Genomic DNA, 24,736 nt, shown 5'->3' on the forward strand with positions numbered 1-24,736 from the left:
GGCCATAAGCTGACAGACACATGGGAGATTGCTGCGTTTGAAGCTCTCACCAAGTTTTGTGAGAAGCACCCAGAGGAGATCGTGGGTACACCAGCAGCATTCTTTCCCATTAGGTATCAGTCTGATCCCCAATGGGCGGCACGCATTATGGACTTGGACGCCACTACACCAGTAGGCGCCCTCTTGGCCAGTACCATCAGCTATAATATTGCTCTGTTCAACCTCTTCGAGCGTCGGGAAGCTCAGAATAGGCTGTTTTTTGACAGGGCACGGGATTGCCGTATCCAAATCGATAGGAAGAATGAGCAGATTCAGGAACTTAACCAGAAGTTGAGTGACAAGGCTCAGTACATTGAGCACCTCAAGGAGAAGTTAAAGGAGGCTAAGATAAAGATTGCTAAGTTAAAGGAGGCTAAGTTAAAGGAGCCTAAGGAGCAAATCCATGACTTGCAGTCGTAGAAGCAGGAGCAGCCACTTGAGGGGTGGATTGTTGAGTGGGGTGCCACCTTTTCCGTGAAGTGTGATACTCCGTGGGGTTTCCATCAGTGGGCTTGATGCGATGCCTGCTACTCCTCGTCGTTGTTTATCGCTTTATGTTGTTGAACTTTAGTTTGTATTCGAACATCGCTTTATGTTGTTGAACTTTAGTTTGTATTCGAACTCTGTTCCGCTGTGCGTATTTGAACTCTGCTTGTAAAAGACTATGTGTTGAACTCGGGTTGCAAAAGACTATGTGACGCTGTACCTTTAATTTATGTAAATTTACCAACTTCGCGTGAGACGTCTGTTGTGTATTCGGGATTGGAGCATGTCTTGAGGTACAAAAGCAGCTAGCACCTATGCCAAGTTGCTAATTAAACTACGACCAACCATCAAGCGAGAACAAACGCCAACACGCATCGCCAATGCAGCAATCTCGGCCAGTAGTGCTGTTCTACAGTGGAACCTTATTCCTGGAGCACCATCCCAAAACATTTGTGAATCAAATCCAGATCACCCGTCTCATCTCCCGCACATGCCTGCGTGTTCACGGGAATGCTAGCACACCATAAACTAATCGGCATTGCGTCCATCTTTCTCCTATAAATGCAACACTCCAGCACCACCGCAAACCATCACAGGCGCCTAGCAATCGAGTTATTAAGCAGGCCCAGCTTAATCACTCTGCTCCGTGCTTGTGGTCAAGCAACTGTTGCAGTGCAGCAATGGCAGGCAAGGCCTCGATCGCGCTCTTCCTGGCCGTCAACCTAGTCGTGCTAGCCGTGGCCAGTGCCGGCGGTGTCCCCTGCCCCCCGCCGCCGTCGACCCCGACGCCGACGCCGGCCTCGTTCGGCAGGTGCCCCCGCGACGCGCTGAAGCTGGGCGTGTGCGCCAACGTGCTCGGCCTGATCAAGGCCAAGGTCGGCGTGCCACCCACCGAGCCCTGCTGCCCGCTGCTGGAGGGTCTGGTCGACCTCGAGGCCGCCGTGTGCCTCTGCACCGCCATCAAGGGCAATATCCTCGGCATCAACCTCAACCTGCCAATTGACGTCAGCCTCATCCTCAACCACTGCGGCAAGACCGTGCCCACCGGATTCAAGTGCCTCTAAGCTAACCTGTCGATGCATTTACCTGGCATGCATGAGCCGATCATGCCAACATTCTTTTGCTTATCCTCCATTTGTTTTAGTGCAGTCTTATCGGTTGCTACGTGCGAATGTAACCGGTCTGACCAGCTTCCGCCTTTTGGTGTTTCCTGTGCTAGTTCTTACATGGACTAATCATTTGGGTTATTATGTTGTATTCGGCAATCCACTCGTTATATGAATAAAGTTAATTTCTTTAATCTTGTGAGTTTTTTTATCTGGCTGCATTGCAGCTGCAGCAATCTCCTTTGCACACCTTTGTTATGGGAAACTCTATCGCCTGAAGTTCGCTACTTAGGAAAGTGTTTAACACTTTCAGTTTTGTTGAAAAAACTTGCTGCAATATCCAACCAATTTTTAATGAAATAATTAACATTTATTTGCAAATATAAGTGAATTCCTCTTTTCGTTCGAGGGCGTGTGTTGCACTCATCTTTTCCATCATAACAAAGTGCACAAATGATTCACAATTGGTTTATTTACTCTTATTTTCCAATGTAATATTAATAAACACATAACTCCTAGCAATTGAATCAAATGGGCATAATACCCATGGAACACTTATCTCATCAACTTAGACAGTGTATGAGAGCAATATTGAAGTAAATGGGCGGCCGAACACCCAATTAAATGAGCAATTCGCTTAAATCAACTTTGACAACACGTTGAGGTAGTTCTATCTTGACATTACAACCTTGGAGATTCTGATGAGATTCAAAAATTGTGGCATTGGAGCGAAACCCCTTCACATAAGTGGAATACAGATTAAAAACTATGGTTTCATCCATTAAGCACAACAAGTAATTGAGCGTCCTTCGTGATTAATAATTTAGTAGGAAGTGAGCCTAGTTAGGGTGGGAGGTATGATCGTGCATCCTAACCACCCACATTCGAGTCTCCTTCTTAATGAAAAACTGCCTAGTTCCTCCTAGGTTGGATCTAATTTTTTTGATCAATAATTCAGTACAGTAGTTGTAAACCCATTCCTTGACATTTGCGCAAGTTACAAGGTTCAGAGCAACCAACCAATATGCCAAGTTCTTGAATATTCCTGTATGCCAAGTTGCTAAAGTATACTATGATAGTATGATCGTCAAGCGAGAACAAACGTCAACATGCATCAATCAATGTAGCAATCTTGGAAATTCCTGGCACTTGCAGTACTGTTCGACAACATCCGGGCTACCACCCAAATATTGTGAATCAAATCCAGATCACCCATCTAATCACCTGCACATGCATACGTGCTCACGGGAACGTTATAACACACCAACAACTAGTAAGCATTGCACCCTCCTGCCTTCCTCCTATAAAGTCACACCAGGGCGAGGCCACAAACCATCACACAGGCACTTAGCAATAATTAACCGAGTTGTTTCTGCTTTGTTCGTGTGCTCCAGTAATTTCTGGCCTTAGCAAAATGGCAGGAAAGGCCTCGATCGCTCTGTTCCTCGCCGTCAACCTGGTCGTGTTCGCCATGGCCAGCGGCCAGCGCCTGCGGTGGCAACTGCCCCACGCCGTCGACCCCGTCGACGCCTACCCCGACGCCGGCCTCGTTCGGCAAGTGCCCCCGCGACGCGCTGAAGCTGGGCGTGTGCGCCAACGTGCTCGGCCTCATCAAGGCCAAGGTGGGTGTGCCGCCCGCGGAGCCCTGCTGCCCGCTGCTGGAGGGGCTCGTCGACCTCGAGGCCGCCGTGTGCCTCTGCACCGCCATCAAGGGCAACATCCTCGGCATCAACCTCAACCTGCCCGTCGACCTCAGCCTCATTCTCAACCACTGCGGCAAGACCGTGCCCACCGGCTTCAAGTGCCTCTAAGCTAGAAGATGCAGATGCATCCATCGTGAATCGTGTGTGTGGCAGCCCGCCAGAAGATCATTCCTTTTTTATCCCGTAATCCCGTTCGATGTTTGGTTTACTATAGCTTTCGAAAGCTTGCATGCATTGTGGAGAGACAAAGCACGACAGCACGTATTTGCATTTGTTTTATTCTGGCATGTCCCTCTGAAGTATTTGGATTATTTATTTACATCTGCAAACGGTCTGTATGAATAAAATTTATTTTCCGAATTATTTTGTGTTATATGTGTAGTACGTTGAAGATCTAGCTTTTGTATTTACTTCTATATATATTGTTTGTAACCGCCATCGCACAAATAAAATAGGATTATCATGCATGGGAGAAAAGTTAAATGACTACATGAAAAAAACGGGCGTACCCAATGTTGAAACCTCAAACACAACATGGGATCTAGGGAAGGGAATCCTATATACAATCTTATCCTTGCAAAATTCCTTTAAAATTCTACAAAAGGCTGATCCAAAACCAAGACCACAGCCCAAAACGGGAGAGTCTCTACCACTATGCCAGGTCTGCCCTTTGAAGTATTGACTACATGTATACTGCTATTTAGTGAAATAAAAAAATCACATCCCTATTGCTTTATGTGTGCCGGTTCATTGGAGCCGGCACAAATAAATCCTCCGAGTATTATCCTAAGTGCTTATGACGAGTACAAAGATATTGCTAATGTGTGGCAGAGGCTTCTTGGTTGCGATGACATCTTATTCAGGAGTTCCACACCCTCCTCAATCGTGACGAAACTCGTTTACCACATAATTATTGTTTATCTCTCAAGTAATCTTATATGCTGCATTATCGCATTAAGCGTATCGAAATCGATCTTCACTTTGTTCCAGAGCATGCACATGTAGCCACGGTGATCTTCATGTCCTTCACATCGCTGTACCATGTCGCAGTACACCGAGATCTTCACCGAACTGCTTACATCTGTTTTCAGTAAGTTTCGATCCAGTCTGAACGTAAAAAGTAGACACTCTTAACCGTGTGGAAAACATTAAATAGATAACAAGGTTGGGTGTTAAATTATATCACTTCGGTCTCCTAGTGACTATTTCATTCATCATTTATGTATTCTCATTAGCCATGGTTGGCTACATATGTAACCCCTCAAGACATGGAGATCAATACACTACATTGAGCCATTACTGTTTCCAACACAGACAATGTCCAATAGACGAAATTAAAGGTCTTTGCATCATCCAGCGGCTTGACTGCTTGAGGTGGTCATCTTCTTTCTGTACATTGATGTTATCATGTGACCACCTCAAATTCTCTATTTATTTGGGTTCAAATTAACATTTTCATTCTATACACAGAACATTTTTAATAGAAAATTTGTTGACCGCTTGAGAAAAAAACTATAAAAAGCACAAACTGTTGGCCACTCAAAAAGGCTGTTGGGAAATATCACATATTTTGTAGTAAAAAAACTTTGATACCTTCGTTTTGCACTGTTAGAACTTCAAGCAGCTTGGACATCGACGTCCAACCTCGCATGATATACATCACCACTGCTCCAATAATTTAGTGTATAACGCTCCAATAACGCTCAAGCAACATCCTAGACCATCACAGGCGCTTAGCATTCGAGTCATTAAGCCACACCAGCTTAATCACTCTGCTTCGTGCTTGTGGCCAAGCAGCTGCTACTGCGTAGCAATGGCAGGCAAGGCCTCGATCGCGCTGTTCCTCGCCGTCAACATGGTCGTGTTCGCCATGGCCAGCGCCTGCGGCGGCCACTGCCCCACTTCGACGCCGGCGTCGTTCGGCAAGTGCCCCCGCGACGCGCTGAAGCTGGGTGTGTGCGCCAACGTGCTGGGCCTCATCAAGGCCAAGGTCGGTGTGCCACCCACCGAGCCCTGCTGCCCGCTGCTGGAAGGTCTCGTCGACCTCGAGGCCGCCGTGTGCCTCTGCACCGCCATCAAGGGCAACATCCTCGGCATCAACCTCAACCTGCCAATTGACGTCAGCCTCATCCTCAACCACTGCGGCAAGACCGTGCCCACCGGATTCAAGTGCCTCTAAGCATTTGCAATGTGTCTGGCATGAGCCGAGCATATGCATATGCCAACATTCTTTTGCTTATTATTCGCGTGCATGCCGGTTTGATCAGCTTTCGCTTTTCCGTTTTTCCTGATGTGCCAAGTCCCTGCGTGGACGTGTCCCTGAATTCCTTGGATTATTCATTTGTATTGTCTGGCAATTCGCTTGTATGAATAAATTTTCTTTGCTATTTTTCCTGTGCTGCTTTCGAGCTATAGATATTTCTCATTTGTGTTATAGAGCGTGTACGGAGTGAGCATACTGAGAAATACTACAGAAACACCAAACACCTGCATATTATCACCGTCGATTCATTTAAAACCAACTGTGATAACACATCATTGTTAGATTTTAACACGAATGATAATAATAGATCAACTGAAAATTTCCGACAATGATAGCAAGTATTGATTGTACAATTTGTATTTGATAATTCTTATAATTTCAAACAAATTTACAAATGGAGAGAAAATTTATCTGATTGTTCAGCTCTCAACGAAATTACAGTTTATAGTTGATAACTTTTTTTAAGTCATTTAGATGCTCAAAATATTGTTTATTCTTCAATAAAAAGGATCAAAGGTAAAAATATATACATTATCATTAGCAATAGGTGATAGTGAGGTTATAAGGAGGCCTTCATGCAAAGGGTGAGGTTATGGGGGTTTGAATGCCATAAAAAATTCATGCGCAAACAATATTACATAACTGGTGATTTGAAAGAATTACTGGCTTTCAAGTGCCAGTAGCAGGTTCACTGCTCGTACATCATCAGTGCAAAGACATGGTGGCATGTCGCCTGCATACACACTCATCATGTCTACTGTTATTACGTACTCAGTTTTATTATTGATGTACATTTCCAGTAAGAGTAATCTGAAGGTGTATTTGAGGCAAGCTGACCAATATTATTGTACGTTATATCATCTCACCTTCAGTAAGAGTAATCTGAGGGTGTATTTTGGAACCTTATCAGGTGTTGCTCTGCTCTGTGCAATTAGTCAGGTTGACATCAACATGGTGCTGATGCTGTGGTGAAATCAAACAAAATCATACATCATCTGAATTAGTAGCTGGATTATAGCGTAGTAAAACGTCAGTTATCTCTGCATCTTTTAGTCTGCACTACGCACACTATGCGGCAATGGCTGTCAAAGCAAGAAAAGAAACAGGTGCAGCATCGATTTCGCATCTTCACGGAAGAAATCGCGGTTACGCGCGGCCTCTCTGACTCATCTCTCGCACCTTCTCATGGCTGTTTCGGCAAATCAGCCGCCGCCCCGCCGGTCATCAGGGAACAACAACATCGAGCCTCCATGCTTGCTGCGGCTGCTCGGACCGCTCGCCTGAGTGCTGCAGGAGAAAGATCTAGGATTGGTCTTCGTGATTCCCACCGGAATGGTGGCGGCCGCGGCCGACGGCGGACGGGCGGGGCGGCGAGAGCAGGGCCCGGCCGAAACCAGGAGTGCATCTGTAAATAATTTGGATCGCGATTATTAATTGCGATCCAATCCAGGGGGGTATTTATAAAAATTTGGGGCCACACGTAAATATTCCCCGCCGGCGACAAAGACAACCGCGGCGAGGCCACTGCCGACGTCCGCTAGCCCCGCTTGCCATGCTTGCTGCGCTCGCCCTCCGTAGAATCCACGCGCCTAGCCTTCGCCGCCGGATTCCCTCTCGCGCCGCCGCTCGGTGGCTGCGCGCGACGTCTAGGCAGCTTCTAGCCTTCTACCGCATCCTCGCCAGAGTGGCAGAGTACTCTGCTCGCTCGGCTCCGGCCGGCCACTGCCGCCTCCCTGCTAGGTTCGCGCATTACAGGTACCCGTCCCTCCGCTAACTTTACCCATGAGTGCCTCTCGCCGGTTTGTATGTGAGCTGGCTCGTGCCGGCACCAAGCGGCGCTCATGGTGCTCGACGCTTTGCCCGCAAGGAGCATCGAGTGTCTCACTTCCCTGCTGGCTTTCAAGGGCCTCATGTCATTCCCGGAAAGTAATTAGTTCCCTGTTATTGCTAATTCATCACTGCGAAGACATGGTGGCATGGATCTGACAGCCTGACACAGAGCTGGCAGGTGTTCACCTTCACCTCCATGGATTGCTTGCTCCGCATCTCGGTATAGCAGGCTTAGCAGCCTCTGTTTCACCTCAGTGCTCGCCAAGACCAACCTCGCGGGTTCAATTCCTCATGACATATGAAGATGGGTCCGTAATCAAATTCCTTGATGTAACGGCGAAGGAGTGTCTGGTAGCATCCCTGCCTCACGAGGCCTCAAACAAACGAACACTACTGCTTAGTTTAACAATCTTTCTGGTCCACCATCATACTAGAACTACAAAATCTGCACAGCCTACTCTATGTAAGTCTCAGGTTAGCGGCTCAAAATGACACGAGTTTTTTTACTCCTCCAAATTAAACATTGGCAACAGTATAGACTATCAATCAGGCCCTATACCAGATCGCATTGGCTCGTTGCCAGTGCTTGATTTCTGAACCTTGAAGTCAATCTTCTTGTTTAGCCTAGTACCTGCATCCCTCTTCAACATGACCTCGAATTAAGTTATTGGCATGTCCAAAACAATTTATAAGAGGCAAGCTGAGTAAGCTTTATTTCCTTTCCTTGGGTAGGGATTATCTTCTTTGGCCCAATCCCTGCTGCTTTAAGCAATCTTGCTCAGGAAGCTAATTGTCCTAGACTTTTCATTTTGCAACTTGACAGGAGTCATTCTGGCAAAACTGCATGGCATGATTCCTGATCCAACTGTGACCATAGAGAATCTCCAATGAAGGTTGCGATGTTAAGCCCTTGTTTAGTTCACCCCAAACTCCCAACTTTGGCACTATGCAAAAAGAAGATTCTCCATCACATCAAACTTGCGGTACATGCATGGAGTACTAAATGTAGACAAAATTAAAAACTAATTGCACAGTTTTGTTGTACTTTGCGAGACGAATCTTTTGAGCCTAATTAGTCAATGTTTGGACAATAATTCACAAATACAAACGAAACGCTACAGTGTGCTACAATGCTGTAACAGTAATTTGGCACCTCCAAACTTTGGCAACTAAACAAGGCCTAAGTAATCTAGAGAAAATATAATTATGCACCTTACAATGAATTTTTATGGCTCTATACTAACACACACTGGTAGCTCACCTAGGAAGAATACCAGTTAGTTTGTGATAAACAGTAAACATCAACTGTATCAATGGGCTTTGGCTAGCTTCATGGCTCTCTCTATTGTCTGCTTGTTTGGTAGCCTGCCAAATTCATTAAGACTGCTCCAGATGATAACGTAAATCAACCAAACCTTGACCACCATCACCGGGGTCACACCCTTTGGATTTCATATATATATATATATAGACACACACACACACCACCGATTTTGTTCACCATGAAATACAGGGCTGATTTATGTGCTTCTGCAGCTGATGGATTCGTGTGCTTGAATACTAACCACACTAGGAATTCAGTAAATGAAACCCTGCTTGCAGATTGCAAGCTTCTTCTGTTGTGGCGAAAATACATCAGGAATCAAATTCAGTTGTCGACATATATATCAAGCTACAATTACAGCAACTGGTTCTCAGTTTCTAGCTCCTGACCCCCTTCAATCGGTGCTTACTGGACATATGCACAAAGTGATGCTTGGTATAGCACTAATTCCAATATTCAGGTGAGAATCTGCAGGATTTGGAAGCTTGTCCCACGCTGGTAATTTGATGATTAGTTGATTTAGTTGCTCAGAAAGTGTGATCGCTACCATGGATTCATCATTTTATAAAGCTCTGAAGCAACAGAATGTGAGTTCCCATACAAATTTATGTGGAAACATAAAATTCTTGTAAAGGTTACTCTGGAGTCTGGACTGCGATTTAGTTGTTTGAACTAGCTAGAACATTCAGGTACCTCGCGGCAGAGAAACAGGGACAAGGTAACATTGTCATTCCAGTTCTGTTTGGACTGTGGACTCCTACATACTCCTTGCACATGCTGACAGTTTTCCAGTTAACCAAATGATATTTATGGTTACCCTCACTCTCATTCCAAAGGAACTTCGGTAGATGTGAATTCAGCAAAGTAACAGCCCATTTGGCAAAACCTCTAAATAAATTGGACTATTTTTAGTCTACATTTTTTTTTGGCAAATAGATGATCAAAAAAGAAAATACTATCTCGCCTAATGAGTATTTTGTGTCAACCAAAAACTCAAGGGGGGCTAGGAATTCATGATTTAGATATCACGAACACTGCGTTGCTTAGCAAGTGACTCTTTAGGCTGCTCACAACTGATGAAGGTTGGCAACAGATTTTGCACAATAAGTATCTCAATTCAAAACTTCTATCACAGGTCCAGTGGAGAAATGGGGATTCTCATTTTTGGGCTAGTCTGATGAAGGTAAAAAAAGAGTTCCTTTGTTTTGGAACCTTCACACTTAAAATGGGACACAAATCAGATTTTGGAAAGACAAAAGTAGCTGGTGTCAGTGTTTTATACCTGGCAAATTATCGAAGGGTATCCTAAGGTAGTAGATTGGTTGGTGGGAAATCATCGAACCTGGAACTCGAAGGTAAAATCGAGGACACAAGACACGGATTTATACATGTTCGAGCTGCCAGATTAGCGTAATACCCTACGTCATGTTTAGGTTGTTGTATATTGCACCGTGTGCTTGAGTGTTGTGTAGCCTGATTGTTGGCTATTGATGATGGTTTTGAGCTGTCGATCTAGGTACCCCTGCCCTCCTTTATATACTCTGGGGGCAGGATTACTAATCAGTTACAAGGAGGAGCCTTAGTAGAATTACATGGTATAAGTCCTAGTAGGATTCCGTCTTCTTCCTTCCTTGCGGTTACTGGGGATCTATCCTGACATGCCCCCGAGCGCTTCATAGTCAAATGCAGCAGCCTTGAGTACTTTTCAGATGCTCTTCGAGTACTTTGTCTAGCTGAATCTTCAAAGTTCCTCAAAGCTGCCATGAGGCTATGGTGTGCTCAAGCTCTTTATTGTCTTGATTTTGTAATCTTTATCTTTGGAATGTGATATGGAGGGTGGCGGAAGTCGCACTCTATATGGAGTAGCCCCTGAGCCTTAGATTGAATCGAAGAATCAGGCTGAGGGTCAATAAAATCTTAAATCTTCTTCTTTCATCTTGAAAAAAATCAGCTTGTTGGGTGTAGCTTATCAGCCCCCGAGCCTTGGAATGATTAATTAATCAATCCGAGGGTCTTTAGTCTTCATACAAGTCATCATCCGAGTAATTTTGCCGCATCCAGCCCCCGAGCTTATACGCCAGGTGAGCCATAGGAGCCACGTCGAGTAGTTATTGGCGCTTAGCCCCCGAGTTTGAGAGCTAGCGGAGCTACTGGAGGTATACCAAGTAGTAATTGGCGCTTTAGCCCCTAAGCTTGGAAGCTAGCTGAGCTACTGGAGATATTTCGAGTAGTAATTGGCGCTTAACCTCCGAGCCTGGGAGCTAGCGGAGCCATTATAGATACACTAAGCGTCCTGGAGAGTCGTCACCGCAACTTGACCTGAAAAAAGACATGCATACATTATGTAGCATATTTGTAGAATTTGGAACTACTGAAATTTATTCAGTAATGAATATAATGTAGATGTTGTGTGTGATACTCTTATTTCGGCCATATTTCTCCCGAGTAGTTAGCCTATTACGTTTAGGCTCTCAGTCCCTGTTTAGCCATTGCCATTACGTGTGTGAGATCTTTGTCTCTTGTACGCGTATTGGCGCTGCTGCTACGGAGATCTTTGTCTCGTGCCCTACCGTTTAGGCATGACAGAAGATTCAAAGCTATCACGGATTAAGGCGTGTTCTATTTAAGGATATCGGCAACCACTAAGAGAAGACATTTAAAATAAGTAGTCGGCATTGTGACAAAAAGAGAGCGTGATTACTGATGTCCAGGTTGTCGATTGTTGATGAAGCCGACTAGTCGGAGTCGATTCCGACTAGTTATTGATTGTATGGAACCCGCCCTCGACTAGTTTTCTAGTCGAGACGAGTAGTTGAAGTAGACCATCCTCAACTACTTTTCTAGTTGAGATGAGTAGTCGAAGTAGTCGTCGGCGACTTGATTATTTGCCTCAATCTTCGTGTGACTTGATCGACGAGCCGTATGCAGCAGCCTGCGGTGGAAACCGACTCAGTCTTCGATTGGAACACGGAGCGCGTCAATTCTGTCTCGACGTAGATTTGTCTGCTCGGAACTCCAACTCGGTGACTTGCTTCTTGTTGAGTAGATTGATCTTGATGATGAGGTCCTTCAAAGCTCGGTTAATGATCTCGACGATCACCTCTACCTGACGCGTCAACTGTTGGTGCTTAGACCCAGCAATCTACCGAGGGGGTACCCGAGGTAGTGTTTTGTGGTGGGGCTTGTCGAAGACCAGGAACTTGAAAGTGAACTCGAACACACGATTTAGACAAGTTCGGGCTGCTTATGCTGCGTAATACCCTACGTCCTGTGTGTTGGTTGGATTATATTGATTGATCAGATGTTTGGAGAGGGGCCTTGCCTCGCCTTATATTGCCCATTGGCGGGGGCAGGGTTACAGGTTGGTTGCTGTACAAGAGTACTAGTTGGTTTTGACTAGCGAGTCCTACTCTAAATTGCTACGAGTAGTTTCCTAATCCTTGACTAGTTCTTATCCGCCACGTAGACTACGACGTCCTGCACCTAGTCTTTGTGTCTGATACGTCTTCGTGTACAGTCCGGTATTGTAGGACTATCCAAGCTTCCCGGTAGGCTCATAGATGTATGGTCGACAGCTGGATAATGTAACTCTGGATCAGTACTATCCTTATCTATATAACATAGCTTGACACAAACAACGTACTATAGCAGAAGTTTAAGCTCGTAACCCACCAATATTTGGTGGCATAGACCACGTATTGCTGATATAGTGCTCGTAACCCACCAATATTTTCGTGGCATAGAGATCTCTTAGGCAATAAATTAGCAGTACGAAACAATCTATGTCCACGTGTTGCTAATACAATGTTCTAAACCTTACAGCCTACTGGACAGTTCTCTAGCCATGATGCATGTGCATGTCCAAACAAATATTTATGGATACCCGAAAGGTTAATTTTTTGTAGTATTTATGAGGGGGGAGGGGGCGTTGACGAAAAAAATAACTTAGCTAAGCGTAATTGGCAAGGCAACAACTTAACAACATACAATGTTGTTCCAGCATCAAGCCTACATGATCATTTCACAAAACCAACTCAAAAGATAGGTGTCATGTTCCTTTTAGTGCAAAACTTAAGGACACCTACCTTGCAAAACTTAGCTTTGTTACCCAGAATGAACCGCTAAGCTCGAGGAGCTCTGAACTTACATGACCAAATATATTAAACAGAAAAGTCATGCATGATTTTCTTTAATAAGTATCGAGCAATATAGTTCGGGTGTCTTTCGTCTCATACCTCTATTGTCCTCCGTGATCAACAAGGGTGGATCCGGGTGGTGCAAGGGGGCTCAAGCCCCCCTACCTCTCCCAAAGGAGAAAGAAGGGAGAAGAAAGTGAAGGAAGAAGAAACCCCCTATATTCTAATGCTAGGTCCGCCACTGCTGATCAACACAACATTCTTAAAACCATTTCCTTGGCATTTGCGCATGTTACAAGGTACAAAACAGCCAGCCCATATGCCAAGTTACTAAACTAAACTATGATCCACCATGGAGCGAGAACAAACGTCAACAGGCATCAACCAATGCAGCAATGTTGATCGCTAGTACTGTCCGGCATTATATCTGAAACAAATCCAGATCACCCATCTCATCACAGTCACATGCATTCATGGTCACGGGAACCGTTAGCAAACCACCAACTAATCAGCATTGCACCACTCTTCCTCCTATAAATGCAGCGAGCGGGGGACACCATAAACCATCACAGGCACTTAGCGATCAAGTTAATTTTGTTTCTGCTTTGTGCGCCTGTGTTCCAGTAATTACTTTCCGTGTAGCAAAAATGGCAGGCAAGGCCTCGATCGCACTGTTCCTCGCCGTCAACCTGGCCGTGTTCGCCATGGCCAGCGCCTGCGGTGGCAGCTGCCCAACGCCGTCGACCCCGTCGACGCCTACCCCAACGCCGGCCTCGTTCGGCAAGTGCCCCCGCGACGCGCTGAAGCTTGGCGTGTGCGCCAACGTGCTGGGCCTCATCAAGGCCAAGATCGGCGTGCCGCCCACCGAGCCCTGCTGCCCGCTGCTGGAAGGTCTCGTCGACCTCCAGGCCGCCGTGTGCCTCTGCACCGCCATCAAGGGCAACATCCTCGGCATCAACCTCAACCTGCCAATCGACGTCAGCCTCATCCTCAACCACTGCGGCAAGACCGTGCCCACCGGGTTCAAGTGCCTCTAAGCATTCTACCGCGTGCTCGAGAATCGCGATGTATGCGGATCGGATGTCTTGACGTTTGAATTCAGGTTTATTTGGTTTGAGTACGAGCTAGCTGGTCTGCATGCATGACTGACTGGACGTGCTTCCATGCATGCAGTGGCAAATGCGTACGCCTCGTTTGATCACCTTTGCTTTAATTTGTTGCTTATTTCTTTTCCTGCACCAGTACATGCCTGGGTCTGGATTTATTGGTTTTGTATTCAGAACGCATGAATAAAGTTTGTCTGTTCAGTGCTTCACTATTTTCCTGATTGTACCGTTCTATTGACGGAGTACAAAAGACCTGTACTCTCTGAACTGCATTCTGAAGTCTGAAAAGGCCTAACTGAACGTGACACTGATCCGAGCAAGGTCCTTGGCGGCCTGACCTTTTTGCCGGTAGCACGCGGTTCTCTATTTTTCTGGGCCTGCGGCCTACAGAGAGCACATGGGCGAACGCGCGTGGTACGAACGATGGGCCTGTGGTATCGGAGTTGGGTTGAGGCCTGTGTTGGATTGTGGAGATGGTCTTCGTGACTTTGTGGCGCCGCGCGCGGTGCTGCTCTTGTAATTGAATTGGCAGGCTGCATTTGTATGCACCCAAAGACTGACGACTCCATCCAATTGGTGTGATCACCCTTCAAAGCCTAAAATATGGGGCTCCAACTCTAGATGAATGGATTATAGCCTTATAGGTGAATGTTAATGCAGCCATTTCTGCAGAATCAAATCGCATGGGTATTGGTTTGGTGATCACTGACAGAGACCACAGCGTTAATTTCCTAGCTACATGCAGGCGAGGGGTCGCTAGGATCACTGAACCAGAGATTGCAGAGGCAACTGCCATCAGGCATGCAGTTTCGCTTCGTCCCAGCTCTTCCATACAGCCTCATGATAATCGCCTCTCTCGTTGGTGTGGAAAATTCACTTTGCGGCCAAGGATCACTCCCAGGTTGCTGCGCCCATCCATGACATCAGTCAGGCTCAAGCTTCGATTGCCTTGCTATTAGTTTCATTCACGTTAACAGATACTGTAATGTGGTGGCATGTTCGAGTTAGATCCGCCGATCAACTGTCTGAATCGATCGTTTTGGTTTCATGAAGCTCCGGCCTCGGCCCTCGGGAGCCCGAAGTTCATCCAAACTCCTATCTGCAACTATCGGTTGACTGATCATCGAATAAATGCCTTGGTCGTAAGAGGCAGCTAAGCAAGGGATCGGAGAAGCTGATGTAGCACTGAACTCTGAAACTCCCAGGCGCAGCATAGGCACCAAGCAGAATCACGTATCGGTTGCCAGCAGATCGCAGGCGGGTTGCATGGCCGATCATTCCGTCCCTGCGACTCCGCACTCGCCCGCTGTTTTGACGAAGACGCGATAAGACCGGTTCAGATTTGTGTGGTCTAATAGGCGATTTCATACATTAACACGTAATCTTGAGACGACTTAACAAATAATATGTACAATAGGTTATTTTTTTAAATTGTCTCATAGTAATTTTATTTCCTTAATTTATGCATAGAAAAAAAATATTATGAGTTGCATGGCAACCACAACTCGTACAATGGTAGAGTAGTCGTCCGATAGTCCTAAAATCAAACCTATGAGGCGGTTGTTTCGCGAAACAACGATCTTCTTCTCTCTCCTCACTCTCTCTCCTCCACATTAGCAAAAATCCTACGTGACACTGCATGAGGTACGACCTTTGAGACTAATAAGGTGTGGCAATGTATTTGCTCTTAGCCGCCCCGATCGGATAATGGAGGAGGCTAGCAGCTAGCTAGATCCAGATCTGGTCTTTGTTCTGTTCCCAGGGTAATTGTTGACCTGTCGAAACACGTTCTTCTACTTGCGAATCGCTGCCGATCATGAACCCCACGCGTGGAGTACATCAGTACACCGTATGCCATACCAACCCATCTCGGTGGTTGCGCTGCGTACGTACGTCCAGCGGCCCGTGACCGCCGGTCTGGACACGGCCGGAGAAACCAACGACGCCGCATGCGACGCCGGAGGCTCCAATCAGGCCAGATATTTCAGATCTCGTACGTACGCGTGGTGTGGTGTACTGGCGCGCGCGCGTACACCGGTTCTCGTAGTAGCAGTTCGAGTAGAGCACGGTGCAGAACATGAGAACAAAAGGAGTGCCAACCAGGACCAGCTGGGAGCTGTAGGTCGGTAGGTAACCCTGACGGGACTGGGACGCGTCAACTGCCGAATCCAATGGCTTCTGATCGCCTAGATTGGGAGCGTATCGGATGCCGCGGTTGAGGTTGCGCGCCGGGCCCGGGGGGACGAGAACGCCTGCGGAGCATTCTCGCCGTTGGTTTTGTATTTACTGCCTCGCATGCAGTCACAGCAGTCAGTCGAGTTGGACTGGAAGTCTGGAACGAGCCCCACGGCAACATGAGCCAAACCAGCCGGCCGGATCTTCACGAGATCACTGTGGTATATGCGCAACTGCCGCAAGCCCGCAACAGCTAGACCCTCCTCGATCTGGCGCACGCTGGTTTGTTCATTCGCTCGATCGCGCTGTGCGGCCCGTGACCTCGCCAGCCGAGCGCGCGCGCGCGCCCCCACCGCGATCGAGCGCCAGCGCTCTCGCTGCTGCCGTGGTGCGGTGAGCAGCGAGAGGAGCGACGATACGATCCAGCTGGGCGGCGACGTTGATGTGTGCCCCAGCCAGGGGAGAGCGAGATGATGGCGACGCGTCGGCCCCCACGATCAGGGCTACTCCCTCCATCCCACGAAAAGTGTACATTTAGAAAATTTCAGACACATTAGTAGTAATAAGAAATGTCTATGTTGCCTCTAATAACTAATGTTAATTGGTGATTTTAGTTTTTTGAATTCTGAATAAATGCATGTGCATTGGAACCAGAGAAATAACGTTAATCGATCATTTGATTGGCTCTATGTGTTTCTCCATATATTTTTCTTTATTGATGTAAGTGTTGCTTTAATTAGATGATGTTATGTTTTCTTTATTAGTGTAAGTGTTGCTTTAATTAGATGATGTTTACTATGAGGTAAAAGAACACTCTTTGTAGGACAAATTTTAGAATCTAAATAGACACTCTTTGCGGGACGGAGGGACGGAGGAAGTAGCTTCCAAACCATCCTCTCAGCTTTTGCTTACCACGACATTCCCGCCAGCTTAAGCACCGTACCCCCCTCGGCCACCACCTCGGCACCTCCACATGGGGTTCTCTCTCTCTGCCGACCGTCCTGACTCTTGAAGCGAGGGAAAAGACCGAGTGGTCAGAAATGCCAACCGCAATTAGAGTTTAGTCATGCACGGATGATTACACAGCGTGGTTCACTGCCTGTCTGCCTGCACTGCATGTCGATCGTTTGTACTACGTATTCTAGAGGTAAGAGATAGCTGTGCTGCCTGTGCATGTGCAGCTATCCGCTTTGCCCAGCCCAGTACAATCTACAATGAAGTACTGTTGGGGTATGCATATATTGTCACATTCGGCGAGGAAATTGCAAAACTAATTAGTGACGGAAGAAGCCATCAAATTTTGTTGGAAATATATCTTTTTCGAGTATATATCGATGATACAAGTATCACTTTGTTTATCTTATTTTTGTGCTCCATCTCAAACACTTATGAGCTATGGAACATTCTCCAGTACTGTGTGTGCCTACTGCCTAGAACCTAACACAACGACAGGCGTGAGAGCCAAGTATTGTAAGAGAGATGCATACAGCATGCAACTTACAAACGGAATGGATCGGAGCATTCATTATCCTTTGGGCTAGCAATTTGAGGAGGGATGGCCCAACTGTATTTGTTGTTGCCTTGGATTAGTGGGCCAGGAACTGGGCGCTTTTTGAGTGGTGGTCTAATTTCCACGTACTTTTTACTTAAACCTCATAGACCTTTCAGAGAAACCCTCTGACTTTTTTAGATTAAAAATCCTTAAGATTTGGTCTCAAAGAAAAAATAAATAATATCGGAAGTACAAATCTATGCCATTCTCGACAGGAGTGTCATGGATAATAAATAAGATGCCATGTAGGCAATTGATGATATGACACCTTATTTATAAGGTGAGAGAAGAAAGTGGTTTCATGAGGATGAAACCATGTGTACAAGGTTTCCAAAATGCTTGTATCTTGCATGTAACCTTAGAAATAACAGAAGATGAAATAATGTATTGTATGAGATATTTCATCTACAAACTAAATGCACTTTTGCTTACGTGGCACTCTTAGAAATATAAACATAAAACTTTACATTGAGAATGACCTTATTACTTGAGGTACTAATTTAAGGTAATAATGACTCCCTCCGCTCCGCAAACCATGCCCTTTTAGAAAATTTTAGACACAATATAGTAGGCATAACAAATGACCATATTGCCCCTAATTACTCGTATTGGTTGTTATTGAAAGTCATGTTGTCTGTTTAGTTTTCTAGATGTTGAATAAATGTGCATGCATTGGAACTGGAAAAATAGCATCACTTAGCTATTTGATTGGTTCTACATGCTTATCCATATATTCTTTTCTATTGTTGTGAATGTTGTTTTAATTGGATGAAGCTAAAAGTACACTCTTTGCGTGAAAAATTTGAATGCTAAAACGACACTTATTTTGGAAAGGAGGAGTAGTTTTTACCTCTTGATACCTCTTCACGGACTGTAAAAAAAAAGGAGTAACTCTGTGTATAAAAAATAGTTGCGTCATCCCTACTGAAAGCTTGTCGGTGAATAAACACTGTGCCCGTGTGATTCAAGGAAAACCCAACCTACTCCTCAGGTAGCATCGCTCAAAAAAACTCACGTCAAAAATGTGTCTGGGTTCTGATTTTATATATAAATACCAATATGCTCTTCTCCCTAAACCATCCCATCTCACTAGCTAGCACTAGCAGTCGCTTGCTGCTGCCCAGTTCTTGTCTACGTGCTACTGATCAACGGAGCTTACAACCTAATTAAGGCGCGCGTAAGCCATGGCATCCAAGGCCGTCCTCTTCTTGGCCCTCAACCTCCTCCTATTCACGGTGGCCAACGCCTGCGGCAGCTGCCCGACCCCGACGCCCCCGGTCGTGCCGCCGCCGCCGCCCCCTTCTTCCCCACCCCCATCCAGCGGCAAGTGCCCGGTGAACGCGCTCAAGTTCGGCGTGTGCGCCAACGTGGACGGCCTCGTCAAAGGCGAGGTCGGTAAGGTGCCCGCCGAGCCGTGCTGCAGCCTCATCGGCGGCCTCGCCGACTTCGAGGCCGCCGTCTGCCTCTGCACGGCCATCAAGGCCAACGTGCTCGGCGCCGTCATCGACATCCCTATCAAGCTCAGCGCCCTCATCAACTACTGTGGCAAGTGCGTGCCCAAAGGTTACACCTGCGCGTAAACTCCGCGGCTACACGCTCGTGGGTCGTAGCCTCTCGCGTCCGTAGCGTAAGCACGCACCTGCATGGCACACACTGTTTGGTGTGAACTCTCTTCTGTGTCTCATTTGTGCAACTTCGGTTCTGCAACCTAGAACCGTTTCGGCCAAATGCTTGTCAGTTTGTGTGTGTATTGTGTCTCTCTTGACGAAATTCCTTTCTCGTTTTTGCATTTGTTCATAAGAGGCATGCATCTCCTAGCTTGAGCTGAACAAGGGGAGTGTTGCTTCTAGTTTTTTATATTTGTGAATCATGTAATCTGTTGGGAATTATTTATATATATCGTGTATGTAAAATCAAGCACTTGAAGTACTACTTGTAATACTTATTCCATTTGTTAATTGTTCCCTTCTCTTTTGGAGGGAGAATAAATAAAGCCATTTTGTTACTCTCTCATGATCTTTTTTTCATTCCTGGTGCAACTCTGTCAGATCGTATTATATCATGTGATTTTTTTTTCTTCCCAAACATCAAGTTTTTTAACCCTTGGATCCCTGTCAAACAACTAACTTAGCATCCATATGTTAGATAGACAAAGTCAACCCTAGCATGCACCTAGCCCACTCCGTTTTTCTCTCCCTTTTAATAAGACGCCTTAATTAACCACACTTGTGCACAGCACCATATTAGCGTTACCACCCCGATGCTTTCACCACTGTCTTCTATCTCGCCTCTGATGATTTCTTGTTACCGTTCTATTCTACCCCATAGTGGCCAGATCTTCCACAGCAAGAATCTCGTACCACGACACATTGAAGGTATGCTTGCAAAGCACTAGATAGGCGCACCTATTCCACACATCCATGATATGATTGAGGTGGTAAACAACCACATAGGGTCATGTCTCCAAGGTCGATCCCATCCCTCTATAGCCGATCTTTGATAAAAACTAAACCTAGACTCATCGAAGATGAAGCGCGTATTGTCAATATAGATCTAGAAGAAAGCCTCACTAGAGGCCGGGATAGCCTAATACACACAAGGTTGGTATTTTCTCATGAAGTCATGATTAATTGAGCCCATGGCCTAACAACCTCTCTTTTTCTTTGGAAAAGCTAAATGTTGCTCAAGTAATTTGGAAGGATCTAGAACATAAATTTTTTGGGGCCAATTGAGTGACAATACAATTCATGCACGGAGCTTTGTCTCTAGAGCTTTTTTACGGTGCACAATACTAGGCTATACTAGTGTTCGAAAAGGACTAGTATAAAAACATAAAACGGTCAAGATTAATTGTATACTGCTGAAACCTTCACTTGTAGTATGGGTAGTATACATGATTAGTAAAGGGTATCATGGTAAAAAAACCTAAATGGCATCACTATAATTTCATTTTTGACACTAGCATAAAGTTTAAAAGATCATTCCATTTGAAATATTACTTTTTATAATGAAATAATTACTAAATTATCCATAATAGTTAACAGTTAGATCTTATATACTATATTATACTAAGTAGTAGTATTGTGTACTGTAAAAAAGCTCTTGTCTTTAACTCTAACAACTGTCAAGTGAATCTCCTACGAAGCTACCTTTAGGATTTTCAAGGTTGGGTAAGTGTTTTTTTTACCTCATGAAGTGCAATGATATAGAGGGAAGGTCGATAGCGGATAGCGGCGGTGGTGTGCAGTGCGGGAAGGGGACGACGCCTCATCACCGCTAGCTGTGGAAGATGATGGACTATTGGGTAATGTAGTGGTGGTTGGCGACAATGGACCGACAATGCAGAGATGCGAAGACAATGAAGGTGGGCAGGACAATGGGAAAGTCACCATAGAGAGCAAACAAGCATGGCAGGTGAGATTGTCGGCCATGAGTAACAACAGGTAGGAAGGAGAGAAATCTTGAGATGTTGAAGATGGAAGAAGAGTTGTGCAATCTACATTTATATTGCTTCTGAACAAGGAAGTTAACGCAAAGCTTGGCACACACAAAATTTAAAAAGAGAACACCTTGCTGAAATTTATATGATCTTCTATAGATATATTAGCAGTTTTAACATCAATTTTGTTTTAAAGAAAGACCACACTTGCCCATCCCCATAGTGGAAATGTAGAATTGCACAGCCCGTGACTATGGATGGCCCACGAGTACATCAACGACAGAGAGATCCGGCGGGCCCAGACATTGCAGCTGATTGCACTACGTGGTGGTATGTTAATTCCGGATTACCAGCCGCCAGTCCAACTGTCCAAGCCGGGATAGCGTAGCTTGCACTGCGCCACTGCCACAGCTGCACCAGCTTGGTGGTGTGCCCGGCCCCAACGCTGGCGCGTGACTGGATAGGCACGGCACACCAAGCCCGTGAGGCCCGTGTCGACACGACATCCGTTAGCCCCCATCGGTCCATCCTGCGGTGATCGCGTTCGTTGCAGTAGCCAGTAGAGAGTAGGGACGCCATGGCAAACAGCAGATTGCTGCGCCTGGCCGGCTGGCCCTGCACCTGCATTGCTGCATGGTTCGTGCCCGCCGGCATGGTTCCTGACCGCCGCCGGACAGTGGAGAAAGAAAGATGTGACATATCGTACGCATGGAAACGCGTGAATGATTCTCGACGTTAGATTAGGAAGAAAGTAGAGGTTACGCCCATGCGCTTACCAAAGTATTTTTTCTCCACCAATACTTTCTCCACCAAAGAAATAATTTTAAAGCGGCTCCACTGTCGAAGTCAGAAAAAGCTACAAAATGGCTTACACTAGAGAGGAGGAGAACGGTTTCACCGGCTTCTCCTCCCTCTCCAAGCATTAAGTGATCATAAAATTACCCATATTGCTATTGAGAAGTCATTTTACCAAACGTTTTGCAAAACGGCTTCAATTCCACTAGAGAAGCTACTCCATCAAAGAAGGCGGAGCTAAAGCCATTTTGGGAGGAGCCGGAGCTCTACCAAAGGCCGCATGGAATGGTGCCCATGACCGCTGGGGCCGACGACATTGTATCCTACCAGACACTTGGAGGCTTGGAGCTTTACGACCCTACGGGCATCAAGGTTGGTGGTGCTGGCAGCCAGGCATGACAGGAATGCTGGGGTGACTGGCAGGGGATGGATCCATGATCTTGAGAATCCGCCCTGGTGGCTGCGGCATCTTGACGAAGGATGCACCGGATAATCTCATGCCTGGGGAGACGGAGGACCAGGGAGAGGGAGGAGATGACCTGTTTTTTGAGGGCCACCTGAACTGCTAGTTGTAATTCTACTCTTGTTGATCCCTAAGTGCTTTTACTCATTTTGAGCCATGCTGTATGGCATGTGCGTGATAAACTGATAATTGGAGATGTAAACTGATTCCTTTGTCCTGAGCAAGGAAATGGACTTAGCGTGAGCCCCTTGAAGTATAAAACAAAAAAAAAAAGATTTCAGCCCATGGTTGTGATCGTTTAAAGCCCGAATTCAGCAGATCTTGATAACAACGGCTAGCCCAGCCAGGGTTTACCTCGGTCCAGTAAAAGCGAGGAGTCCGAGACCAACACAATACGTGGGCTGCGAGAAGCCCATGGCCTGGCTAGTTAACACCGTGGAACCCGGCCGGGTGCGCACGTTACGCGACAGGCAGCGGCACGCACGTCCCTCTCTCGGTCGTCGGTCCCCGGTCTCGCAATTCCGATCCCCCAGACCAAACCGCCGGCCGCGGCACGAGAAGGCGTGGGCGGCCAACGACGCTGGGCAGTGGGCACGGTAGATCCGATCGACCGGCCGTTCCCCCCGCTTTCTTCGCCGCGCGCCCTCCCTCCGCATGTTGTCCAAACGCGACACGAGCCCCGCCGGCCGCCGTGACCATCTCCGCCGGCGCAGCGTCGTCTGTGTTAAACAACGTGTGTTTGATACTTAAATGCTAAACTTTAGCACTATCATATTGGATATTCAGATGCTAATTAGGAGGATTAAATATAAGCTAATTATAAAACTAATTATAAAATTAATTATAAAACCAATCTATTAGATTTATCTCGCGAATTAGACTCCATATGTGCAATTAGTTTTATAATTTACCTATGTTTAATACACCTAATTAGCATCCAAACATCCAATGTGATAGGTGCTAAACTTTAGCAGGGGGTATCCAAACACCCCCTTAGATATAGTTGTACACGTGTGTATCAAGTTTGTAACAAAACAAGATGTGAAAAGGCCGGGAGATCTACTAGCTCTATTTGATATCTATCTGTAAGTCTCTAGCTGGCTCTATCGGCCTATATATGTAAGCCACACATGAGGCTATTTCGTGCACAATATTAACACGCATATGCCAACAACCCAAGATAGGGTGAGGCGCTTCCGCCTTCCATAGCACCTCTGAGATTTCACATGGTCATCAAAGCCATCACAATCTAGATTCCATCTATGGCGTCTAGTTCTTCCACCTCCAATCCCCTCTCCGGCGTTCAGGTCTCGAAGAAGCTCATCAGGCAGAATCATGCCATGTGGGTAGCGCTGATCCTCGCTGCCATACGTGGTGCGAGGCTTGAAGGGCACATCAACGGGAAGTACATCGCCCCTGCAGCCGAGGTGGACGAGAAGCAAGGCGACAAGACAGTGCAAGTCACCAATCCAGCATACGAAGAATGGTTTGCTCGGGACCAACAAGTCCTAGGTTTTGTGTTCTCGTCCTTGTCCAAGGACACCATGGTGCAAGTCGCCACCGCCAAGATAGCAACTGAAGCATAGAAGACCATCCAAGAATCGTTCGCATCACAGACTCGCGCACGAGTAATCAACGTTCGTCTCGTCCTCACACAACCAAGAAGGAGTCCATGACGATCTCCGAATACTTCATGAAGATGAAAGCCATAGGTGATGACATGGCTGCTGCAGGAAAGCCATTAGATGATGAGGAACTAATTGTGCACATTGTTTTAGATCCAAAATACAATCCTGTAGTTTCCGGCTCTTGTAACTAGGGTAGAACCCATTACTCTTCCTGAATTTTACTCACAACTTTTGAGCTTTGAAACAAGGCTCGAACTGCAGCAAGGTGGGTCGAGTTCTTCTATGAACTCGGCAAACCGTGGAGGACGAGGAGGAGGTCATGGGTGTGGTCCACCTCGTGGACAAGGCAATGGCAACCGTGACCGCGGGAACCATCAGCAACAGCGTGGCCCCAACAATCATCATGGCTTCAACAACAACTCTGGAGACTCATGCCCCTTGTGCCAAGTCTACTACAAGAAGGGGCATGAGGCTTCAAAGTGCTAGCATCGGTTCGATGAGAACTATGTGCCCAATCCAAAGCTTGTTGCAGCGGCATACCACACCTACAACATTGACACAAATTGGTACACCGATACGGGAGCTACGGATCATGTCACAAGTGATCTAAAGAAGCTTCCTACACGTGAGAGATATCAAGGACAGGAGAAGATCCACACGGCCAGTGGCACAGGTACGGAGATTAGATACA

General features: G+C 46.3%; 4 protein-coding genes, 1 non-coding gene and 1 pseudogene across 5 annotated transcripts; all 6 read left to right on the plus strand.

Annotated features, from left to right (window-relative positions):
* The first annotated feature begins 1,100 nt into the window (after positions 1–1,100).
* LOC117862929 (cortical cell-delineating protein-like) lies at positions 1,101–1,825 on the plus strand. Its single transcript, XM_034746478.2, has one exon. It carries the CDS (start codon positions 1,206–1,208, stop codon positions 1,587–1,589), a length of 384 nt encoding a protein of 127 aa, XP_034602369.1. The 5' UTR covers positions 1,101–1,205; the 3' UTR covers positions 1,590–1,825.
* Positions 1,826–2,935: 1,110 nt separating this feature from the next.
* Positions 2,936–3,744, plus strand: LOC117862927 (14 kDa proline-rich protein DC2.15-like; annotated as a pseudogene).
* A 1,403-nt stretch (positions 3,745–5,147) lies between these two features.
* On the plus strand, positions 5,148–5,706 carry LOC117862930 (14 kDa proline-rich protein DC2.15). The gene has a single exon (XM_034746480.2). It carries the CDS (start codon positions 5,148–5,150, stop codon positions 5,511–5,513), a length of 366 nt encoding a protein of 121 aa, XP_034602371.1. The 3' UTR covers positions 5,514–5,706.
* Positions 5,707–13,440: 7,734 nt separating this feature from the next.
* On the plus strand, positions 13,441–14,202 carry LOC117865052 (14 kDa proline-rich protein DC2.15). Its single transcript, XM_034749129.2, has one exon. It carries the CDS (start codon positions 13,535–13,537, stop codon positions 13,922–13,924), a length of 390 nt encoding a protein of 129 aa, XP_034605020.1. The 5' UTR covers positions 13,441–13,534; the 3' UTR covers positions 13,925–14,202.
* A 4,579-nt stretch (positions 14,203–18,781) lies between these two features.
* LOC117862745 (14 kDa proline-rich protein DC2.15) lies at positions 18,782–19,733 on the plus strand. Its single transcript, XM_034746251.1, has one exon. It carries the CDS (start codon positions 18,905–18,907, stop codon positions 19,298–19,300), a length of 396 nt encoding a protein of 131 aa, XP_034602142.1. The 5' UTR covers positions 18,782–18,904; the 3' UTR covers positions 19,301–19,733.
* A 4,422-nt stretch (positions 19,734–24,155) lies between these two features.
* On the plus strand, positions 24,156–24,289 carry LOC117866018 (small nucleolar RNA Z247). The gene has a single exon (XR_004642718.1). It is a non-coding gene; the product is annotated as a small nucleolar RNA Z247 (small nucleolar RNA).
* The last annotated feature ends 447 nt before the right edge of the window (positions 24,290–24,736 follow it).

Source organism: Setaria viridis, chromosome 7 (genome assembly GCF_005286985.2).
Source record: "Setaria viridis chromosome 7, Setaria_viridis_v4.0, whole genome shotgun sequence".
Classification (NCBI taxonomy): Eukaryota; Viridiplantae; Streptophyta; class Magnoliopsida; order Poales; family Poaceae; genus Setaria; species Setaria viridis.

Excerpts from the sequence above, each read along its gene's own strand:
- LOC117862929 (XM_034746478.2), top strand. The coding sequence starts at position 1,206 with ATGGCAGGCAAGGCCTCGATCGCGCTCTTCCTGGCCGTCAACCTAGTC.
- LOC117862930 (XM_034746480.2), top strand. The coding sequence starts at position 5,148 with ATGGCAGGCAAGGCCTCGATCGCGCTGTTCCTCGCCGTCAACATGGTC.
- LOC117865052 (XM_034749129.2), top strand. The coding sequence starts at position 13,535 with ATGGCAGGCAAGGCCTCGATCGCACTGTTCCTCGCCGTCAACCTGGCC.
- LOC117862745 (XM_034746251.1), top strand. The coding sequence starts at position 18,905 with ATGGCATCCAAGGCCGTCCTCTTCTTGGCCCTCAACCTCCTCCTATTC.